A 19,437-nucleotide genomic window follows, 5' to 3' on the forward strand; every position below is an offset into this window, starting at 1 on the left:
TCCATTCAAGTTCAGAAAAATCTCTGCAAACCAGGCCTTTAAAAAAACCCAACAACTGCAGGAGAGCAACGATGACAATTCTGGAATGCAATACAGTGGTACCTCAGGTTACATATGCTTCAGCGTACATAAGCTTCAGGTTACAGACTCCGCTAACCCAGAAATAGTACCTCAGGTTAAGAACTTTGCTTCAGGATGAGAACAGAAATCGCGGCGGCAGCAGGAGGCCCCATTAGCTAAAGTGGTGCTTCAGGTTAAGAACAGTTTCAGGTTAAGAACAGACCTCCAGGACGAATTAAGTTCTTAACTTGAGGTACCACTGTATCTCACAGTACTAAATAATGCAACCCTGCCTCCCGTCACAATGCCTACTTTGAAGGGACCACTTTTCATGGATTAAGCCCTAGCTCCTACGATTCCTTAACAAAGAATTTCTATCTGTATGCTTGCAAATCAACTCCCTGTGGTGCCACTTTAACTCCCAGGCACCTTATTTCCTCATTGACTTCGGTGGGCTTAGAATTTCATGTATATTCTTCAACCTCTCTTAATTGGGATTTCCTGTCAATACCTAAAGCTATACCTTTTCTTCCCCCTTCAATCAGGCTAAAATATGCTTCTTAGTTCCTGTGGGTTTTCCCTGTTCTTTAAATGAAAACAAATGGATCCAGCTGCATAAATAGATTTCTACTTCAGCGAAGTCAAAAGCCAAAGCTGATATAGTTCTTCAGAGGCTGGCAACAGGAAAAGTCAGAGGTGGACAGAAACCATTTGTGGGAGGCATTTCTTTTAGTAAAGTGGGAAAATGTGGATTTGGAAGTGTTGACAAATATATTTAAGCAGTTCCCCTCTCCCCCAACACAGGGATAAATGTAATTTGCAAAGATTAAAAAGGGGAGACTACAGAACTGCATCAAAGGTGGCAATTAAAGAAAAGAGATTATCTTAACATTTTCATCTCTTTAGGAAAAGACAACAAATTGCTATCTAGAGCTCTGGGCTGAAGTATCACTAGTATGCATGTGATATGCAACCCCACCTCTCTTTTCTATCCTCTAAACCCATGGCAGCAGCAATAAATCAGTCTGGCGCCTATTCAGGCATGAAGAGGGGCAGAAGTGGTTGGCAGGGCAGGGTGCTTAGCTGGCCTCCCACCACTGGTCTTGCAACAGCTTATTGGGAGGTGGAGGTGGCAGTGAGGTCAATGTGGTGCAAACACACTGAGAGAGCACTGAATTGGCTCACCCAGTGTGTTTGCACCACACTAACCTAAACTGCAGTGATGCTAGTGACAGATCAGGTAAATTTCAGAAATGGGGAACAGCCATTGCTTCTTTATTCCAGAATCCTAGGTATGTGATTACACACTGTTTTTGTTCAATTAAATAACTAACATAAATGGAAACCAGAGCGAAAACTTTGGATAACACTTTGTTGAGCAAACTGAATAATCCCGGTGTATTATTTGAGGAGAGGTTTTGACTTTCTTAGTTTGGGTGTTGTATATTACAGGGAGTCATACAACCAAACATACAGAGGAAAACTCTTCAGAACTATACAGCCAATCAGAGCATGTGTTACCTCAGTGAGGATCATGGCACTCTGCCTGGTTGCATTTCCAGCCAGCCCCTTCTTGGCTAGCTGACTTTAATATAATGTAATCAACCCTTAAGTTACAAACTAATTGATCCTAGCTGTTGAACTTCCAACAATGACTACAACATCAAATATAGTTTTTGTACTTTTTTGTTTCTTATTTTTCCTTATTCTCCCCCATCTCCCCCTGTGTTATGTAACATCTTGCCTGATGAGTTCGGGAGGCCTTGAAAGTTTGCCACCATTCGGTGTTGTTTGGGTTGGTCCTAGGAAAGGTACCACCTGACGGCAAGTTTTGGAGTTTAAAACTAACGAAGCATTTCTATTTAAATAAAATGTCCAGATGCCTTTATTTGTGTGGAATAACAGGAGAGGAGCAGTTCTTCAGAGACACACGCATCACATTGTGATTTCATTTAGTGACCACGGGGTCTTAAAAATAAACTTTGGCCATGTAGATCTTGTTGTCCTTTAAAGAATGGAAAATATTATGTACTCCAAACCCCGCTGAGTCTCTAACAACTCTTTGGATACTATTACAGTAGCAGTGGCATTGCATTCAGCACAGGCACGCCTTATGCGTGAATAATGGTTGGGTAGGAAGTAAAAATAAATATTTTTTTCTGATCAACTCATGCACAAGCTCTTGCCTTTTAATCTCCTCTGGAGGATTTCCTATTTGTGTTTTTCCCATTGTCGTAAGGGACACTTATCAGAGGCACCTCCATGAGGAATATTTTGCAGTTAAATCAAGCATCCCTTGTAAAGTGCTGGAAGATGTAAATCATCATGCAAATGTGATAGATTTAACACCACTAATGGCTTATTGACTTGTGGGTGATCGCTTGATTGTTTAGGAAAGGAAATACAAGCACACAAAATTTGCATGCACTTAAGAATGAAACATGCTCTTTGAAGGAAATGGCTCAAAGTGAATCACTTTTTGGAGGAATGGGAAGGAAATACAATACTACTTTATCCAAGGAAGGAAAAAAGCATGCTGATTTCTAATTACACCACCAAATGATGAACCTTCAAGCACGGTATCACTTCCATTGTAAGTATCCTTGCTACAAATCAAAATGCAATTATCACAACCATTGTGATGTGTTGGTGATTCAGAATGTCTGAACTCCAGAGTTGGGATTTTGAACTAGAATAAATAAAACCTACTTTGGAGCTACTGAACATTGATTGTTCCTATGTGCCAGCCAATACTTAACCAACAACTCAATTTGTTATGTTTCTATTATTGTGATTTTCAGTTGACAAAAACTGCAACCTTAAGTGATGCTGACCCTCATACAATGCATTTCTAAGCCTATTTTCTCCCAGCTAAGTTCTTCTGAGTTCTACGGGACTTCCTTGTGAGTAAATGTGTTTAGGACTGCAGCCACTATTTGTTAAAAGTTGAAACATTTATATGTCTAATTTTTGGAGCCTCTGGATATCATAATATGTAAATGCCAATGTATTAGACTAATTAATCCAAACTCATTATATGGAATGCATTTTTGTTCGTGTTTAGGGATACAATCACATGCCCTCTTATTTGGGAATAAATCCTTTGAATTCAGTGGGACTTCCTTCCAGGTAGATATGCACAGGATTGTGTTGCACACCAAGTATGTACAGGATTTCAGCTGTAGACTCCCTTCAGCCTCACCTGTCAGTAAAATACTTTATAGCAATGAATTTTATATCATTGTGTGAGGGTCATTTCATACCAACTTCTTTTTTTGTCCCCCATATTTTATCAGAACTTTTTTGGGGGGATACATAACATTCTTTGTCTTTGAAGTCACAGCCCACAATGGAATGTGTTTAGTTACTTACAACTAAAGGTCAATTGCTTGATATAAGTGCCCATTCAAAGAGATGAAATTTAAGCTAGACTGACGACTAACTACATGCATCACAAACGTAGGATTTTAACTGTTGTAAACCACTCTGAGTGAAGTAGATGTATCAGAAGAGTGGAGTAAGAATTTCTGTTTAAAGAAAGTAAACAGATGATTAAAACAGTGAGGCAAGTATGGGAAACTCAAAGCAATAGGAAGCCAATGTTCCATTCTGGCACCCTTCCACGGCCTGATTTATCTTCTCCTTGATTATTTGGCAAATGTAGCAGAATGGACACCTGGTCAAACTAATCTTGACCTGGTGTTAGAAGCTTAGTATCCCAGTAAACCAAACGGTTCAACTGCAAGTTGCGTTAAAAATATTGTCATTGTTCTAGGACAGAATACAAACTAGAATTTTTCAGTTGCAGTGCTAGGATAATTTTAAAAATAAAAATAAAAATCTCATCTTTGCCTTCTATATGTAAATAGTCACTGTATTTTGGTCACAGCAGAGTTCAACCAAGAGGTGGGTGGGACTACCAGATTGGCATATGCAAATAATAGTGGATCGGTCAATCATCCTGATGACACAATGGTGGAGAGGTAGTGCCTTGGATGAGGATCTCGAAGAGTTGCATTGAGGAGTGTCATGAGCAGGCAACAATAAATCATACGGCATGAAGTTAGCTCTTTATTAAAGGAAACAAGGTCAGCTCAGGAGGCCAGGCCTAGTCAGCACAGGAACTCATCCTGGCAGATCTTGCCCCCTATGAGGCAGTTGTGGGGACTGAAGTTCCCCATCTCCTCCTCCCTGGGTTCCTTTCCAAGTCATCGTGTCTGTCTTTGCTCCTCCCTCTTCACACCTCGTCTGTCTCTGGGAGCCCAGAGGGGAGGGGAGCTGGTTGCAGCAGGAGCGGGAGACCCCCTTGGTTTCTTCACCAACCTGACTCATCTCTGCCTCTTGGCTCCCCTCCTCTCCAGCTTCCACTTCTGCCTCCGATTCTGGACTGCCCTCTGCCACAGCCTCTTTTTTGCTCACTAAACCCTGTTGCTCTTCAGCTTCCAAGATGTCTGTCCCACCACCCTGATTCTGAGACTTCTTCCCTTGGGGGTTCCCTGGGGGGTTCCCCAGCTGGTGCCTCCCACCATTCCTCAGCATGCAGCCAGGCCATGACAGGGAGAGGGCTGGTCATGCTGAAATAGAAGCCACCTGCTGAATCTCTGATGGCAGAACATTCCACATTACAGGGCTGATGAGTCTAAAGCAGAACTTTCCAAACTTTTCATGTTGGTGACACACTTTTTACACATCATTTTGCAACATAGTAATTCAGTTTTAGGGACGCAGGTGGCGCTGTGGGTTAAACCACAGAGCCTAGGAGTTGCCGATCAGAAGGTCAGCGGTTCGAATCTCTGCGACGGGGTGAGCTCCCGTTGCCCGGTCCCTGCTCCTGCCAAACTAGCAGTTCGAAAGCACATCAAAGTGCAAGTAGATAAATAAGGTACCACTCCGGCAGGAAGGTAAACAGTGTTTCCGTGCGCTGCTCTGGTTCGCCAGAAGCGGCTTAGTCATGCTGGCCACATGACCCGGAAGCTGTACGCCGGGTCCCTCGGCCAATAAAGTGATATGAGGCCACAACCCCAGAGTCGGTCATGACTGGACCTAATGGTCAGGGGTCCCTTTATCTTTAATTCAGTTTTACTAGGAAACTGGAGGTTAAAGTAACCACTTTCCAGCCTTGGAAGGAACGTGGGGAGCATTCACACGACACATCCACACACTGCAGCCAACACACTAACATGTCATCACACACAGTTTGGAAAGCTCTGCACTAAAGATTTAATTTCTAGTTGCTGTCAAATGAGACTTGCCAATTTGAAGAAACAGTGCAATCCTATACATTCCTACAGTGGGGATTACTGTCAGGTAAGTGGGTCCAGGAATGAATGGTGTGCATTGTGGCTTCTCTCAATGAATCCTGGAAGCTGTATTTTGTCAACAGTGCTAAGAATTCTGTTAGCTTGTTGTTATTCATCGGGGGGAACCAGGCAGGAGAGGAAGGAAGGTAAAGTCACACCAACCTCTCCTCCTTGTTCAGTATGGGCTCGGTAATGAGTGCCTTTGGGAAGACTGAAAGAAGGCAGAATCACACCCATGAATTCCCCCTTCAAAGCAGAATAAGTAGCACTCTGGCGTCCCCCCCCTCCACCAGAGTTCCCTGCCTTGACACTAGTTCTTTCTACTTTGAAGTTTGATCTTCCTGAGCACATCTGCAGAATCTGCAGTTTGCAATGAGGGGAGCTTGTTAACTCTGCTTATCGAAAGTGCTTATCTCTGGGAGTAGAAACAATACAGGGGAGGGTGCTTCTCCTGGTTCAACAGTTTTAAAACAAAACATCTGATTTGGCTTGTGCTTCAAGACGAGCTTATTGATACTCAATCCTTATCTCAGCACAGGTTGCCCCTTACAGAATGAAGTGACCACAGGTCTCTGAAAATATAGTGTGAAATAAAAACAGAATTCCCTGTAGGGATCCTTGAAATAGATGATTTCACGTTTTCTAGACTGCCTGAGGGGAAAGTAGCCTAACAGGGCTACCTCTTTCAAAATTTAGCATTAAAACACCCAAGACAGAGTTTTAATGAGAAATTTTTGAGAGGGGTAGCCCTATTAATCTAAGGTGATAGTTTAAAGTGTCTTTGTTTTTAATGAGAAATGTGATTTAAAAAAATATATAGGACTGAAGGAAGGGCTGACAATTTGGGGCATTTGCATTTCCAAAACACATGACTTCCCCTAAATTTTCCCCTCACACAGGGGTGTAGCATGGAGGGGCAGGGGCGCCATAGCACCGGGTGTACAATTTTGAGGGGGTGAAAACCAGGAACCTCCGCAGGTATCCCCATACTGCCCTGCCTGTTGCTGGGGGTCTCTGGGCCCCGGAGCCTGGCCTGACCTTGCCGACAGAACCCCAGCCTCTTTGCTGAATGGCCACCAAGGGGCACATTGGCCGGCTGGGCTCCCCCTTGCGTGGGTGGGTGGGCAGGTGGTACAGCGTGACCCTGTGAACCCTCTGTGCCCCGCGCCTGCCCGGTTTTGTTCACCCTCCACACCCCAGCCTGCCACAGCTTCTGACACCGCTGCCTTCACAGAGCTACAATTACCAGCACCCATAACAGACTACAGTTCTTGGGCTTCTTTGGGGGGGGGGACGTCATGTGCTTTAAATGTATGCCAGGTGTGCTTTAGATATATAGCAGATCTGCTCATAGAGATTGGGAATCTTTCCCTTTACAGCCCTGAGTGACTCACTGGGTGGGGCAGCAGAATTTAGGTCTGTGGTTTCCTATTTCCATCCCTAGCAGTTCCTGAGAATGGTACACAGAGGACCTTTTGGCATGATGAGCTACTTTTTCCCGGTATGCTACTTATAATAAGCATTCAGCAGACATTGGGAAAGTCCCCTTGTTGCGTCACTGCATCACCTAAAATCCTGGCACGGATAGCCTTGATGTGGGCAACTGCTTCACTGTGGTTTCATTTTCTTGTTTCATGCTCAGAAAGCCAAACATCTCAGTTCTGCAGGGTCCCAGGGTGTCAGCTGAGATTCTTGTACTAAGAAGGGCTAGCACTTGGAAGTGAGCAAGCCAGCTAAATGGCTCCCTTGATCTGTGTCTTCAGACCACAGCTGCTTCTGGATTTTGTCTCTTTCTCACCCAATGCATATAAAAGATTGAGAAACCAGAGGGTTAATTGGGCTCACAGGTAAATGAAGGGTTCTTTATGCAATGTATATATCTAAATATAAGGTTAGCAGCATGACAGTTGTTCAGAGAGCATCAATGTGAGCTTGAAGTAGACAGAGGAAGCCAAATTGGACAATATATTCAAAGACAGTATTAGCATAATTCACATATTATCTTTCAATTACCCATGCTGCATATGTGCTGCATATCAATACTCAGTGCTAATAGAAGCTCAGGAACCAGCATAAATTATACAAATTAATTCAAACATAGAAGTCTTGAGTTGATTATTTTGTATTCTGCATCTTTCAGTCATAGGGTACAGATACAGATCTATGTAGGACACTGAAACCGCATGTTGTAACTACTGAAAATACTTCACACCTTCTGAAAGTTCAGCACCACCCAGACATGGTGGTGGAATTCAAGGATTCTGAATTTTGCATGTCCAGTATAAAGATCGTATCCTTAGATTCACCACTGTTGAAGATGGAGTAGAAATTTGATTCCATTCACATTTAAAGGCAAACCCACCTAATTAATAATTTTTGAAACAATGTGTGATCCAAAACACAGCCATCATGCAGAATTCGAACTTTCCCAAATTTTGCAATGCAATTCCCCAGCCAAGTAACGTGTACAAAAATTAATATACAAAAATGTGCATAAAAGTGTATATGTTAGTTAACATAGCATACGAAAATGCTTTATATCAGGAGATATTGCTTTGCAAAACTATGTACATCGGGGACGATTGCATAAAAAAATGTGTCTATTAGGAGAAATTTGCGCCAAAATGCCAATAAATGGTCATGAAGACTCTTTAAAAGAAAAATTGCAGACCGATGTGGAAATGTGGAGAACTGAAATTAAGATTGTGAAAATGAGAAACTGAAATCCATCCCTAGGCTCTACACTTTCTCCTTCTTCAGCTTTGATCTTTTCACGTAGGACGTAGATTCAAAACTATGATCATGGCCTCACCTTTCAAGAGGGCTTACTTCACTTCCAACCCAGCAGCTGATTTCATCTTTGCCTGCATTCTAGCACAGAAACCAAAACAAAAGGCTAAGCAAACCCCTTTACCTTTAAAGTGCTAGTTCTGCCAAGCACTGCTATGTCCCATACCCAGAAGAAAAATAGTCAGGTCACTTTTTGCATCTAAATTAATTCATAGCAAATTTGAACCATTTGCAATTAAACCATTGCACTGAATTATACAAAGGCAAGAAGAATTATTGCTGCAACAGCACGCAGTCCTAGTCAGTCACTGCTAAAGTACATGTGATGGTGAAGCAACTGCTTTGACACTGTTATTTACTATGGGATGCATGTCCTGTGGGAGCTGAGTAAAGGCCTGGATTGGTAGTGAAGCAATCGGGATGAACCTTTTGCCACGCAGCTTATTTGAGTAAACCTCAATTTTACCCTCATAGTCCTATCAACAGGGGAATTATACGAATTATCTCCCAACTTGAGAAACTCCAGGTTCAACTAAGTGTTGCAATGCATGTTACACAATACTGTTTTTACAAGAGCAAAATAACATTTGAGATAGATTCCGAACGTTCCTGTGCCAGGGCAGAGAAACCTCTCCGCTGCAGGCTACAGATTTCGAATTGTCGACACTGCGGACACAAAACACACACATACACAAACACACTTGCTGATGCTCTGTTCATTTTACTAAATCATGTACATGAATCTCTTTGATTTTCAATTATTCTTCTAAGAATTTGTATTATGACATCTCCCCCCACCCAGAAAAAGGGCATCATCCTTCTCCAGCTCAAGAAGGCCTGCTTGTATGTGGAGTAGCAGGACCAGAAGTGGTAGGAATGGTGTTGGTTTTGGGATATTGGGCTGCTGGCCACCCCCAACAGGGCCGTCTTTACCCGGGGGTGCAAGGGGTGCGGTGCACCTGGGTGCCAAATTCGGGGGCGGGCAGCAAATGTATTCTGGGGGGTGCCAAATGTATACCTATTGTATACCGGTCCCTCTTGGTTGGCAGCAGTGAAAAGCAATGGAGCAAAAGCCCCCTCCTCCGTCGCTCTGTTACTCCGTAACGCCGAATATTCCTGATGACTCAGGAAACAAAAGCAGTTATTTTCACTGTGTCGTTGTTATAGGTGAGCAATTTTCCTCCCCCAATAAAGGTCAACAACTTTGGCTTCCTCCCTTCCCCCAAAAAGCTCAACAACTGGGAGCGGCTATACTAAATTTGGGGGCGCTGGGCCGATCTTTGTGGCGGCGCATATGCTAAAGATGGCCCTGATCAGCAAGCATGGAATTCTGTTCCATGACTGGAATTTGTGGTTGTGGTTGAGGAGTGAGTGGTGACTCGGCCCTTGCTTGATTGTATTTTTATCTTTCTCTCTTGTTGAATAAATGTTATTGAATTTTTTTTGGGGGGGTACAAAGATTAATATTGGATCTCTTTTTACCAAGGATAAAAAAACTAATCTAAATAAAAACATAGAGCAGGAAGAGAAAGTAGAAGAAAAAGAAAAAATAGATGGAGGGAAAGGGGGGGGGACTGTATTTGTCATTCTTGATATTAGAAAAAGTAAGACTCAGACAGAAAATAAATTTGCAGTGCAGTCCTATGAATTAAGCAGAAGCAAGTGCCGCTGAGTCAATAGAACTTGCTCCCAGGTGCATTCTGTTTTTAATATGTAACCCATTGTTAGGAGTTTAGGAGCTGGTTTATAAACCAAAAAATGAATAAAATAATGTCGCAAAAGTTCTGTGTTTGGGGCAAGGTAGAGGTTCAGTATGATTTTTTGGAAAATAAATTCTACTAATATTTGTAGTTTCATTAAAAAAGTGGGGAGGTGATCTATGCTGTTATTTCATTTTATTCAGCTTGAGTTTTCTGCAGCTCTTAGGTAGAACACAATGGAGCAGTCTCAGGGTCTTAGGGGTCATAGGATGTTCATACCCTCCTCCCTACATTCAGACAGGGTGGTCCACATGCAGAGTCCTCTCTTTTGTGTTCACAGAAAGCTCCACTATTTTTGTTGGCTTATTCTTGGAGCTTTGAGATTAGTGTGAGGGGGGTCAAAATGGGGCATTTGGGGAGGGTGTCAGGGGTGGTTTTGGACTGAGTGGTGTGGGCCTAGAATGGGAGACAACTAGGCCAAACCTGGAGCTGGCATACTTAGCCCAACTTCTGGCCTAGCCTGTGGGGGCCCAAATAGGCTTTAGGTAGTGATGGGTTGTTGCCCGCAGACCCCTTCCCCACCTCCAAGCTCTAGAAAATTGCTTTCTATGTACCAGGGCTGGCTCAATGCATTTTGGCACCTGAGGCAAACCACAAAATGGCAGCCCCTCCCTGCCAGGGAAGAAGGGGTGAGTGGAGATCTACATCAGGAACAAGGGGTGGAATAAAGATTATATAGGGATCTGCTGCCCCTCTGGATCCTGCCACCTGAGGCGGTTGCCTCACATTGCCTCATTGGTGGGCCAGCCCTGCTACGAACAATGAAGTATAATAATCATTTACAAAGAAGAGTTATTTTGTGAACTGTTCATCTGGCAACTTAATACAGTCATAACTGCCATACCAAGTCTCTAGTCCTTGCCCTTTTTACAGTGGAGAAATTCCTGCTGTTCTGTTGCCCTATTTTCATTTTCATTGTATTCCGAAGTAGTAATGTATCTTTGTCTAAATATGTAGAAATGTAAAAAAAATCGAAAGGACCAACCATAAAGGTCACATCTTTTGCAAACAGTCAAAACTACATAACTGAAATGAAGTGAAGCAATGGAATGTGACCTAAGAAAAATCATTCTCTCTCTCTCTCTCTCTCTCTCTCTCTCTCTCTCACACACACACACACACACACACACAGAGAGAGAGAGAGAGAGAGAGAGAGAGAGAGAGAAAGAGTGTCTTGGACTATACACTTTTAAAATGCTAAAATGTAAAAACATGCCTTTTGAATGTGGGTGGGTGGGTGTAAGAACAAATAGGGGTAATTTAAAATGCATCCCTCAATTTTAGACAATAGGTTTCAAAAAAATTAAAGAAAAAGTTATAAGCTGCTATTGGAAGCTGAGGGAGCATCCTTGCCTAGAGAACTCCATGCTAAAGATGTCCAATCTCAAGACCCTAAGGATCTAACAGTGCCAGAATCTGGAGCTGGCCTGACTTAGCTGATCTTAATGGGAACTTGTACATAGCAGAAGGAAATCCCTTAATAATGCAGTGCCCAAGCTACGTTAACAACATCCTGAAAAACTCTTGAAAATGTAGTATGTCTTTCATGCTCAACTAGTCCTAAGCTCCTATAATGGAATGAAAATAATATTTGATACTGGACCTAGACAAGACACTGAGAAGCAACAGCCACTGGCTGCCTGCATGGAGGACAGTGAACGTAGTTTCTCCTTGCCCATCCAGCATGGTGTTCCCACCTCTGCCATCCATGTCTTTTCAAATGCCTGTTACAGATAGGTAGCCGTGTTGGTCTGCCATAGTCAAAACAAAAAAAAATTCCTTCCAGTAGCACTCTTAACGACTGCAATAGGTCTTACAGGAAAAAGCAAGGGGTGAGAAGGTGAAAAATGGCTTTGTCATGTATAATGAGATAAGAATCCAAGGTCTTTGTTCAGACCAGGTCTCTCCATGGTTTTAAGTTTGGTGATAAGTTGCAGTCGTTAAGAGTCGTCAACAGGCTCATCACAGCTATCTGCCAATCACCCATTCCCACCACCCTTCTGAGTAATAGCCCTCCCCACCTTCTCACTATATAGAAGGGTCTGGAAACTTCTGTTTCAGTGTATCTGAAGAAGTGTGCATGCACACAAAAGCTCATACCAAGAACTAACTTAGTTGGTCCTTAAGGTGCTACTGGAAGGAATTTTTTTTGTTTTCAAATGCCTGTACAACTCCCATCATATATTCAGAAAAAAATGGGGGAAAGAACTTGAGGTTTCCCAACCCATGAAAAATGAATCCCAATATATTTTCTAAGGCACCTGGGCTCAAACTAGCATAAAAGATGACCAGAGAAATCAAAGTCCTACCAAAGGAGATTGATATTTGTCTGGGAGATTCATAGCTGTCCATTCCTGAAAGGGTGTGCGTTTGTGGTTTTGTTGAAAAGATTTTATTGGAAATACTGTATGTGAAAAGCCTCTCAAGAAGAGCCATGAAAAAGACGAGAACCATTCATTTCCTGTTTTGGAAAAAGCATTTCATCATAATTGTTAAATGCAGACTCCCTTCCATGATCCTGTCGTTGCAAACAAAGGTTAACGATTGATCTGATGCTTATGCGCTAATCTTTCCTTTACTAGTAAATGGGTTTTATAGCTCAGAGATTAATATGGATAGTTGTTGGCAAAGCTGCCCTAACTTGGAGTGTAGCAATCAAAGCATGGAAGGTGGGAAGTTGCCTTCTTTCCTGGTTTTGTGAGCTTTTTATTTATTCATCTCTTTTTTTGGCCTATGCTGTATTACAGATTATACAGTAACAGATGCTACTCTTTCATATATATCAAGTTGTCCAAAGGTTTTATTGCTGTTGTTTTTACAGTAGGGCAGGGGATAGTGGAATTGAGAAAAATGTTCATTGTGTTGCTATCCAATCTCTTGGTATGTGTGTGTTTTCTCTAGGCCAATGGGATGGACCAGTGGGTAACTGATTGTAGCAGCAATATGCAGGAAGGGTTTATTAGTTGCTTTTCAACCCATGGGAGGGGAATATGGATTTTTGGGGGTGGGCTGGTGCTGCCTGTATAAACACATAAATTGGTTTTTGTTGTTATTCAAAGAGATTGAGGTGGTGTACATGGCTCCCCAATTTCCCATTTGTTCCCCTCGCAACAAGCCTGTGAGTTATAAGGGTTATTCATTAAAGATTTCCCCTGACCCACTTCTGGTTATTGTAGGAGGGTGAAATTGCACGTATATAATGATACCTCTCTCCATAGGTAACGTGGTAATTTGTAGCTCTGAGTTCCTAATGGTTTCTCTGTTACGGGTGCTAACATGGAGTAACGTCTGATAATGGAACCAGTTGAATCCAGAGCGGTCATCAGGTTCCTGTACTTGAAAGGGCGCACACCATGGGAGACGTTCAATGAGATGAAAGGGACTATGGGGAGGATGTCCCATCGTATGATGTAGTCAAGCACTGGCATCGTCAGTTCAAGTGTGGTCAGACTTTGGTGGAAAGGCTCCCATTCCTGGGTGACCACAGTCCACTATTGATGAAGACACCATGCGACATGTCCGCCATTTTGGAGGATCGCCACATAACCGTTTGCCAACTAGATGCAGATGTCAAGATCAGTGTGGGCTCTGTAGAAAAAATCATCCATGACCATTTGCACATGAGAAAGGTGTCTGCACCGTGGGTTTCCTGGCTGCTGATGCCTTTCCAGAAGCAGGAATGAGTCACATGTTCATGGGCTCTTTTGGCCATGTGTCACGAAAACCATGATGACCTCTTCGCCAGACTAATTACTCAGGACAAAACATGGGTCCATCATTATGACTAAGAAACTAAATCACACTCCAAACAATGGAAGCACTCTGCCTCACAACCTCCAAAGTAGGTCCGTGTCCAACCGTCAATGGACAAGGTCAAGCTCGTGGTCTTTTGGGACCAGCGCGGAGTAGTGCTGGTGGATTTCCTGGCAAAGGAACAATTACCAGGACATACTACGCTTCACTGCTGCAGAAATTGCGGAAAGCCATCAAAATTGAGAAGCATGGTATACTGACCAAAGGTATCTGCCTCCTGCAGGATAACGCCTCGATTCACAACTTGCATGTTACTCAGACGGAAGCACAGTCCTGTGGCTATGAAATCCTTCCTCACCCCCCTTATTCTCCTGACCTTGCACCATTGGACTTTCACCTCTTTCCAACCACGAAGTTATTTTTGAAGGGCAAGCTTTTTCCAGACGATGAAATGCTGATGTCTGACAAGTCGTGGCTTCTGACACAACCTGCCGACTTCTACATACAAGGTCTCCACAGCTGCATAAAGCAATGTGAGAAGTGTTTGACTCTTGCTGGTAGCTATGTAGAGAAGGACTAATAACTGTGCCCAGTTTCATTTGTCTCAGTCCACGGGAAGCACGTTGGGGAAAATCTTTAATGAACACCCCTCGTAGGTTAGGCTGAGAGATGGAGGTTCAGGTCCACAGATAAGTTGTAAGACCCAAGATGCTGCAGAGAATTGGCAGTGCATGTTCAGAATTACTGACAGGAATTCTCATCTGCTTCAAGACAGGGAGAGGACAGTGGGGGAAAGGGGATTTTTCTATTAAATACAGAGAGCATTCTAAAATTTTGACTAAGATCCTTTAATATTTTGATCATTTGCTCCTCTGTTGGATACCATCAGATTCTCAAAATTTTGCTTAAAGCAGCAAAGCTATTATATCAGCTCTTGATTTTCCCACCTCCAAACTTTTGTGGAGAACAAAGGGAAGAGGCAAGCAAAACTGCTGAATTGAAAACTTTAAAAACACACCAATCAATCTAGAATGCACTGTGTTCTGGCCCATAGTTTTTTAGGAGAAAGATAAGGATCAACTAGCTCATATTATTCCTCCCGCCTAATAAACTATTCTTTCCTTTCTGCCTGCCTACCATGTACTAACACTCAGAATAACTGTTCTATATCTCCATTGCCATACAGTGGTACCTTAATTCATTCTGGAGGTCCGTTCTTAACCTAAAACTGTTCTTAACCTGAAGCACCACTTTAGCTAATGGGGCCTCCTGCTGCTGCTGTGCCGCCGGAGCACGATTTCTGTTCTCATCCTGAAGCAAAGTTCTTAATCTGAAGCACTGTTTCTGGGTTAGCGGAGTCTGTAACCTGAAGCGTATGTCACCTGAAACGTATGTAACCTGTAATTTGTTTGCATTGGGAGAACGTCAGCTGTTCTGTCCGGTGCTCTTTTTAAATACAATTGGGAAAAATTCTTAAGGCAAATGGTCTCCTATAGTCCATTATTTAAATTACTTTCATGGGAGTAGGATTAGGAAAGTAGCTTGATGGTTGGTCAAATAGCTGGGCCCTTAATTCTTATAGGATTGCAAGGGAAACCATTTTGACTAAACATATGTTGCACCATGAAAATCAAAATCATGACATTCCAGAGAAATAAGGCACCACCTCATTGGGTTGTGTTTTTTATTCCAGAGGAAAGAAGCTTGATCAACTGAATATGTTGCACAGTATTTCTGAGTAGAAAAATCAGTGTTTGTTAATTATACATAAACAAGAAGTCCCCAGCAATTTCATGAATATTGCTTGTATACACTTGCAATGCTACCCCACTGGTGTCTGGAGAGTGGGCCAGAGGCAGAGCTGAAGGACCTGCTGGATCCTAAGTCAAGCCAGTTCCTAGAAAAGAGTCTGATCTGGACCTGGTGCAGCAAAACCCACAGCCATGGCGGTTCTGCTTCTTCAGTCCCCTGGAGAAAGTTAGATTTGCTCTTCCCATCAACCTAACGTTATTTATTTAGCAAAATCTGTATGCCACTTAATCAATCAATCAATCTCTGAGGGGTTTATGCAAGATGTTATAAAATATTCATTTAAAATAGCAATAAAACCAACCCACACAACCTCTCCATCGATGCTGAGCTGGACAAGTGTATTGGCAAGGCTGCTTCGGCAATGGCTCACCTCTTCAAAAGGGTATGGCAGAATGAGATGTTAGCGACCAATACCAACATGAAGGTCTGCCAGGCTTGCGGTGGAGCATGCTGTTTTATGGTAGTGAGTTGCGGGCAACTAACCACTGCCAGGAGCAACACTTCGACGCCTTCCACATGCACTGTGTCAGGAAAATTTGAGTCATCACATGGCAGGACACAGTCTCAAACAAATATGTGCTCTCCCAAGCTCACATTCCCAGCACGTTCACACTTCTGTCTCAACGATGTCTACACTGGCTTGATCATTGTGGCGTTTGCCCTCCTAGGTGGGTCATAAGGAAAGGATTAAATGAGTGTGAAGTGATTGGCCAGTGGGAACCCAAGGGGAGGCGTTAGAGTTAGAGTTGGAGTTGTTGGGAAGTCAGTTGGGAGTTGGAGAAGGAAGAGGGAGGATACGTCTGTGGGTTGGTCTAGTTTTGATGTGAGAGAGTGAGAGAAACAGTTAGGAGGAGTCAGATAGACAGTTGGTATAATCAGTTAGAAGTTATTAGGAAGGTAAAGAAACTAAGATTAAGAAACTGACAAGAAAAATTATCTGAAACCATAACCTTGTTAATGCTTATAAAATAAACCTGCTTGTTTGATTTAATGTTAACAACTGTCTGGACTCAGTGTTTTACCTGAGAATAACGGGTTGGTGGCAGCGAGGAAGCGAGCACAGTGGTGGCACAGGGATCAATAGACCATCAAACGTCCAGGGACCCTGTGTGATCGCCACAGTCATGTCCACAGAAAGGAAGATGGCAGGATCCCCAAGGACGAGCTCTATGAGGAGCTAGCTTCAGGCCCCCCCCAAACTGTTGGAATACCATCTCAGTGTTACAAAGATGGCTGCAACATGGCATGAAGGCTGGCAAAATCAACCCCTTCCTGTGGGAATGTCTTGCAGATGATTAAAACACCTGGAGACACTCCGTCAGGTTGTGTATTCACAGCAGTGGCAAGAGGAGGAATAACTGCTGGGAGCAGCACAGTAAAAAGAAACGCCCTGATACATCTGCAGCAGCACAATTGGATGCTTTCATCTGCCCCAGCTGCAGCAAAACATGTCTCTCCCATATCAGTTTCTGCAGCCAAAGCAAGCAATGTAACTCTCCAATGGTTTGACTTCACCCCCAAAGGCTCACTCCTTCATTGTCTCCCGAGACAGACACAAAAAATGAAGTATTTAAAAGCATTTTCTGCGTTTAATTAATGAAGACCATTAGGCAAAGCAGTCCTAAGAGGTAAGTATCCCAAGGCAAAATGAATTAAAACCTAAAAAACAAAACAAAACGGGGAAAGAAACGGGGAATATAATCATAGCATACAAAGCCAAGCCAAGCAATCATAAAAACAAACCTTTTAAACAACCCTGCCAGATGGCACAGTGCATACCAGGGCACATTTACCTTAATTTACAATATCTGAAAAGTCAGGTTTTCATGCTGAAAAACATAGCCTTGCTTCTCCCTCAGAGAGGGCGGTCAGGTGTCTGGCATGCAGCCAGGATGATAACAGCAAGAAGCTCTGCAAGTCTTTTTCACGTTTCCTGAAAACTGTTCATAATGACCCTTGCAGCACAGTCCTGTGCATATTTACTTCGATGTAAGTCTCCTGTGTTCAGTTGTGCATACAGGTATATATTATTTTATTTTATTATTGTCATTTAGGTACTGTCTGCTATATAACATTATATAACAGCATAACATTATAGCAGCAGATATAACATTAAAGCAGTCAACAACAAGAGTACCCAAAATCAGATCCTTCTAATAGATTTTTTTTTTTAAGCCTGGGGGAAAATGTCAGGTGCACATAAGAGCATCTGCTTGGGAAAAGCATTGCAGAGATTGAGCATCACAGCTTTTGAGAAAACCAAACAGGAGTTTTAAGCAAAGAAGACAGTATCTGAAAGGTACAATACCACACCTGAAAATCCAAGAGAAGAATCTCATTTAAAAATAAATGCACTTCATAGTTCTGTTATACCCAGCAATATTAAAGTGAACATCCACATTGTGGTGAATGTTTCTGTCGACATTCATGTGCAAATGCTGATCTTCCTGAAGCGTTTAGCTGAATGTCTGAAAATAAACAGGTATTTCTCCACCCTTTGTCAATATTCACTTCTGTATCAAAAAACAATGGGAGAATGACATAGGCTATGAGATTAACCCCACTCAATTGACCAGAATGTGGTCTAAACCCCCCCTTTAAATCCATATCAGCGAAAACAAAAGAACTCACTCTGAAACTCACCTACAGGTGGTACCTAACTCCAAGAAAACTAGCACTAATACGCCCAGGAACCTCACCAAAATGCTGGAGAGGGTCACCTCCATAGGCACATACCTCCACATGTGGTGGGAGTGTCCCAAAATCCAACTATTCTGGACAACAGCCATACGAGAAATATGTAAAATAACTAAGCAAGTATTAGACATCACCCCAGAATTGGCCCTACTAAACATCTTCCAAGACAACAATGCCCATTTACACCATAAAGAACTCATAACCCACCTACTTTCAGCAGCCAAAAACACCATAACCAGACACCGGAGAGACCTGTCAGGAGTAAGCATGGACCAATGGTACCAAATATTATGGGAAACAGCCTTACTAGAAAAATTAACAATGAACTGAAACTGGTGCAGGGACAAATAGAGGAAGACGCCTTCACCCCAGTATGGCTCCCCTTTATCACATACACAGCCCAACAAGACAATGACAATAATCCACCAACAGCATACAAATCAATATGGCTAACCTGATCCAAAACACCCACCCCACTCACACATGAGAACAAAGATCACCCCAGCCAATCACAAACAAACAACTACACCCTAGGCCAACCCCAACCTCTCTCACCACCAAAGGAACACAAGTAAACAGCACAAGCAACACTGACACCAAACCCTACATACATTAAACATAATAGAAACATCACCACCCAACCCCACCCATCTTCCCTTCCTCCACCCCCTTTTTTTCTTCTCCCCCTAATGTCTCAACAAATGAAACAGATTTATAAAAATGTTACACGGAAAAAATACGAGACATTACACTTCTGTAAAACAAGAAAATCTTTAATAAAAAAAGAAAAGAAAGAATATTCACTTCTGTATTTTCCAATCACATTTAGTTGACTCTTAATATATAATGATGTATCAATGAATTCTTCAGGCCTACAAAAAGTCTGTGATTCACATGAGTGCTGACATTTATCAGACTTTGGATATTTGCTCGAACATCTATAAATCATACAGATATCAATCAATGTGTTATAGGATATATAACCATATATGGAAAGTTTGGGAATGTGAATCTTCAGTTAATTAATTGCATTTATGAATCGCTTCATAATTGAATAATGTAATACTCTTGACTAAAAACAGCAGTTCTTGGTATTTCTTATTCATGTGTTGGAAAGTTGGCAACCTATAAATAAACTCATTAATGAATGCATTTGCTAGGCAAGGACATTTCATATAATTGCTACATCAGCCTAGCGTTTCGTATCTCCCCTTACTTTACAATTTAATTTTGTCTCTTGCTATAGGCTACTAGACCAAAACCAA

At 42.4% G+C, this 19,437-nt stretch overlaps 1 protein-coding gene across 2 annotated transcripts in view; it reads left to right on the forward strand.

Moving 5' to 3' along the window:
* The first annotated feature begins 2,558 nt into the window (after positions 1-2,558).
* KCNK2 (potassium two pore domain channel subfamily K member 2) overlaps positions 2,559-19,437 on the forward strand; it is a 139,021-nt gene continuing 122,142 nt past the window's right edge. The window contains exon 1 of one of the 2 annotated variants that reach the window (XM_081904233.1): positions 2,559-2,653. In XM_081904233.1, the coding sequence (XP_081760359.1) occupies positions 2,620-2,653 (34 nt within the window). In that variant the 5' untranslated portion in view covers positions 2,559-2,619. The remainder of the gene's footprint in view (positions 2,654-19,437) is intronic. The other variant, XM_081904234.1, reaches the window with a different exon arrangement.

The sequence above is a fragment of the Podarcis melisellensis genome (genome assembly GCF_964234715.1).
Source record: "Podarcis melisellensis genome assembly, chromosome: 3".
NCBI lineage: Eukaryota > Metazoa > Chordata > Lepidosauria > Squamata > Lacertidae > Podarcis > Podarcis melisellensis.